The sequence below is a fragment of the Haplochromis burtoni genome, unplaced genomic scaffold (assembly GCF_018398535.1).
Source record: "Haplochromis burtoni strain Fernald_Lab_line unplaced genomic scaffold, NCSU_Asbu1 Contig_1675, whole genome shotgun sequence".
NCBI classification, from domain to species: Eukaryota; Metazoa; Chordata; class Actinopteri; order Cichliformes; family Cichlidae; genus Haplochromis; species Haplochromis burtoni.
Genome location: NW_024584036.1, coordinates 5472 through 10259, shown reverse-complemented (window position 1 = coordinate 10259; position 4788 = coordinate 5472). Strand labels below are relative to the sequence as shown.

Genomic DNA, 4788 nt, shown 5'->3' with positions numbered 1-4788 from the left:
CGGATAAAGCGGATGAAGATGGATGGATACTTCAGAGGTCTTAAAAGCTGGAAAACAATCGTTCAAGACCACTTAACAAATTGCAAGAATGTCTGACACCTTGAAAACAAATTATATAAAGAAATGAAAGGCCACTCGAGACTTTTGAACAGTATTACCATCAAAAGTGTTGATTTGAAGGCCAGTTCACCTCGAAGTGAACCAAGTGTGCAAAATGATGAACATTTGAGGTCAGAGATTTACAAAACTGTGATTTAAAATGAGCTTTACATTTTTGTAATTGCTTATATAGTTCCATTTTAATGTATACACAATTGGAAAGAACTGTAAAAAATTTGTTTTTGCTAATCGAGTTTAAAAAAAAGATAACAAAACACATTATCGAAGTGATAGTGTACAGATAGTGTACAAATATGCAATACAAACATAACAAACTAAACCTCTTGATGCATTCTCAATCATCCAGGAAAGTAAATCTCCAAAACGCTACGTCCAGATGAACAGAATCAACTTTTGGAGATAACAAACTAAAATACATTACAACATACAAACCCAGTTTGAGTGATCACACACTGGGTTTATAAAGATTAAATGCAAAATTTGCCAATCATTATCTTGTTGGAAGTGATAGGCTTGTAGTAACAGGTATTCACTTTAACAAGAAGAAAAAAAGAAAGAAAAAGAAGAACGAAATGCCATACTAAAAAAACATTGCATTACAAGGACTTATTGGACATTGAGCTTTAAAAACTGGTTCCAGCTTTTGAAAAGAAAAGAAAAGAAAAGAAAAGAAAGGAAAAGAAAAGAAAGTAAACCCTTACAGTACATATATTGCAGTATTATCTGTTTACTCAGAGATTATACTTTCTGTTTCTATGGAGATTTAGCTTGTTGTCTCAGGATAAAATGGACTTTCCAGGATGCCTTTGTTTTTCTCTGATTTTCGAAGACCTTTCTTCAGAGAGTCACAAATCTTCTGCCATGAGTCGATCTCTGAGCTCCAAAGTGCAGCTCTGGCTCGGATGACCTGGGAAACTTTTGCCTCACAGCCTTTTGCCAGACTGGTGCCGTCTCTGTAGATGAAGAAAATATCCATGCCAAGGAAGAGAGCATTGAGAGCGATGAACCCACCCCTTGATGTCTTTGAGAGAGCAAGAGATCCTTTGAGAGCTGCCTCACCAATATCTGGGATATCTGAGGCCAGCCTGCTTGCATTACGTAATGCTTTTCCTTCCTGAGCCAAAACTTTACCAGCACTCGGAAACACTTTGGCAGCAGAGGTAGCATCAGTAACTAAGTCAAAAGTGCCCTTTCCAACAGTCCAAACTTTAGATGCAATCCTGCTTACTCCCACAGCCATCTCTACCTTACTTGTTTCTATTCCACACACTCGTTGATCGGTCACTTTTTGCAGACAATCTTGAAGACTCTGTACATCTTCCATGAAGTTCTTGAAAACTTCACCAGCTTTTGTTTGATGCTTATGATTAACTTTCATCTCTGCTCCAGTGGTCACAGCACTGTTAAGACCACTGGTGATTCCCAGCCCAACACCAGTCATTGTCAATGCTAGTGATGCTCCTGCTGTTACAGGAATTAACGCCAAGCCAACAATGGACAGCACACCACCAATCACCCCTGCTGAACTGCCTGCCACACTGGAGATCTTTGAACCCTTACTCATCTTGTCTAGCTGAACAGCACACTGCTCCAGCTCATCTAGGAACTTCAACATCCTGGGCTGGTGTTCTTCAAACTTACTGATGAAATCCTCACCAGCCTTTTCCATGAACATGAACACCATTCGGAAGTCTGGGTTCATCCTGAAAATGCCAAAATTAAAGTTAGACTAAAAACCTTATTTTAGTAAAGGATGGAAACAATGAGATGTGAAAAGAAGGCAGTACTGGCTCACATCCCAAGCGAGTGCACCAAGGATGGAGCGAGCAACTAAAACGCCCGAAGAATCACCCCTTCACTGAGCGTGTGCAGTTGACATCTGATGGTGACTGTTAGTCAACAACCATCCATTTGTAGTCTTTTTTGAAAAATGAATGTTATATTTGTTTGTGGAACATTTTGTTTATTGGAAAATTAACATTGACAGCTACTTCTTATGCTTTCCAGCATGGTAAACTTTGTATATAAGAATTGTTTTTTTATTAACATTTTACTAATTAGAACAAAAAATTAACAAGTCCATGTGCTACTCAGAAAACTGACCAACACACACAAAAAAAAGGCTGCCCCACAAACTCCTAAATTTAAAATAAGTCTATAAGAAGACCATTTTTTGCTGACCCATTTATTCACAATAGTTCCTTTAAATCTCTCACATGACCATATATAGCATCATAAATGCCTCACTTTAGAGATATGGAATTTCAGATATTATTCTGACAGATAAAGATTTGTGAGTGATGCTGTACACTGATAGACTTACCTGATTTCTTCAAGCAGATAAATATGATGAAGCATACTTTGTATGCCAGCCTCAGACGAATCCACATTCAAGTCTACCACGGCCTTTGTGCTCTTCAGCCAGATATCATTTATGGCACTGTGGAAGAAACAGTTACACTTCTTATGTGTTCTTGCTTCAAAACAAAATGTGCTCTTTATTAGATGTTACCTTTCCTCCAGCTTCTCATGGATTTTCTGGGAGGTCACTATGTATCTGTCCAGCTGATATGCCAGCACATCCACATTCTCAAGTTTGGGGAGAAAGAAGACTTTTGAATCTCTTTTAAACTCCAGCAACAGAGGGCAGATTTGTTGTGCAGCACTGATGACAGACTGAATATGTTCAAGTCTGATCCCTTCAGGCAGGTGTAACTCCTGGTTCTCTCCAAATACCTGCAGTGAGGTGACTGCCAGCTTCTCCACTGCATCCAAGAAAGGCTGGAGTTTCTCCTGGCCTCTCAAAACGTACTCCAACACTTCAGTCAGCTCCTTCTCCAGCTTTTCACGCCTGCTATCTGCACTTACTTTGTTCTTCATGAATTTCAAAAAGGCCGTGCATTTTTCCTCTGAATTGTAAACATGTGTGATTTTCAGGTCTAGTGCGTCAATGCCATCTTTGATATCCATCAAGGTGTCTAACTCAGTCTCCGTCCACAGCAGCCATTTAGAGAACCCCTCACAGAATCCTGTCACCGTGTGGATGTAGGTGAGGGTGTCTGTGATGTAGCGGCATAAGGCCGTCTGTAGCTCCTTTCTATAAGACAAAACAATATTGTCTGCATGTTGACTGATCAAGGCTGATCTAGCAAAACAGAGAAAAAATGTCTTTCCTCATTCAATGATTATGCTGATTTTTTAAAACTTATTATTGTTCATTCTTATTCTTATTTGCACAATTAACTGTGCAGCTTATACTTATGTTTTTGCAGTATATAATATGGCCAGCTGTAGCATAGATAGTTTTCACTTTACCTTTTCCCAGACATCCTTTGCCTTCACGTGGTACACTGTCTTCTTCTGGTTTATTTTGTTTGCCAGGAAAAAAAAGGGTAGGATTTGAAAATGTTTTAATTAAAGCAGAGATATTAGTTAGTATGGTTGCGGAGCTTTGTTTTAAAACCTTCATTCAGGTAAGTTTGGCTGGTTTTGCTTTCACTCCTGATATATAAATACTACAGAGAAACCACACCCTCTTCTGTCGTTAAGTCTTAAAGGTCTGGTTATACTTTCTACAAATCAATCAAATCAAGAAATCAATATTTTATTTATATTAAAAATGAGTCACTAACATAGCCACAGAGAATACCTGAACTCGACAGTTTTTAGCTCCCTAAACTGATTCTTTAAACTCCTGTCTCTAATCTCATCTATTCTCATCATAGGGTGACAGCAATACTGTTATTACCTTTTAGTGAGTGATTTTGTTTTTTTGGCTATGTAATCAACATCTTTCTTCATTTTAAATCATTTTACAAGAGAAATTACAGACTCGATAAAGAAAGGTCCTAAATGTGGGCTTGGCTTTTTATTAGGTGTTTTATAATTAAGTTTTTGGTTTTAAGTTACTGTGCAGCATAACTGTGACAAGTGTGTCGAAAACAGGGACGAGTACCTGCTTGGCCCTGTGCATTTGCGATACAAAACTTATTGTTCCCTGCAGTGATACAGTGTAGGATACCAAGACACCAAAAGCATCAGAGTGCTTTGATTTAGACTATTTTTTGAACTTCATATTTATTCTTTTGAAGAATAACAAGGTAAGTTATCAAGCTTATAATAAGTGTGTTTATATTTGTTTCTCAGAGCAGCTCACATTGTTAAACATTCCTTAAAGTTAGCTTGCTCATGCTAACAGATTAGCTAACAGTCGCTACACACACTGTTATTAAAAATAAAATTGTATTTTTTTTTTCTGTTTCAGTCTGCTGACAACATTTTTGTTTGGTGTATCTTAATGGTCTTAAGAACCTACAGTCCATCTGGAAATTAGTGCTTCACCTTACAGCTTTATTCCAAAATTAATTTTGTTAATTATACAAATCAAGATTCACATAATACACCATAACTGCGGAGTGAAAAAAGTTGTCTTGCCAATTTATCTGAAATTAAAAAACCAAAACAAAATATAACATGTAGCATAATATATATTAAGAAGGCAAAAGAGTGTTGTGGTGGCGAGTGCTGTTGGCTCATGTTGGGTTCATTTTATGAGCGATAGAAGAAAAATATGCTCAAAGTGCTTTTTCGTAAACTTGTTAAGCAATTGAAGGGGAACAAATGGCTGCCATGAATCTCTGCTTCACTTAAGAGACCCAAACGTACAAA

General features: G+C 37.5%; 1 protein-coding gene across 1 annotated transcript; it reads right to left on the bottom strand.

Moving 5' to 3' along the window:
- Positions 1 to 277: 277 nt before the first annotated feature.
- Positions 278 to 3745, bottom strand: LOC102293776. Its single transcript, XM_042217197.1, has 4 exons — positions 3436 to 3745; positions 2633 to 3265; positions 2444 to 2560; positions 278 to 1823 (listed from the first exon to the last, which is right to left on the bottom strand). The coding sequence occupies exons 1-4, from the start codon at positions 3447 to 3449 to the stop codon at positions 884 to 886; spliced, it is 1704 nt and encodes a 567-aa protein (XP_042073131.1). The 5' UTR covers positions 3450 to 3745; the 3' UTR covers positions 278 to 883.
- Between the last annotated feature and the right edge of the window lie 1043 nt (positions 3746 to 4788).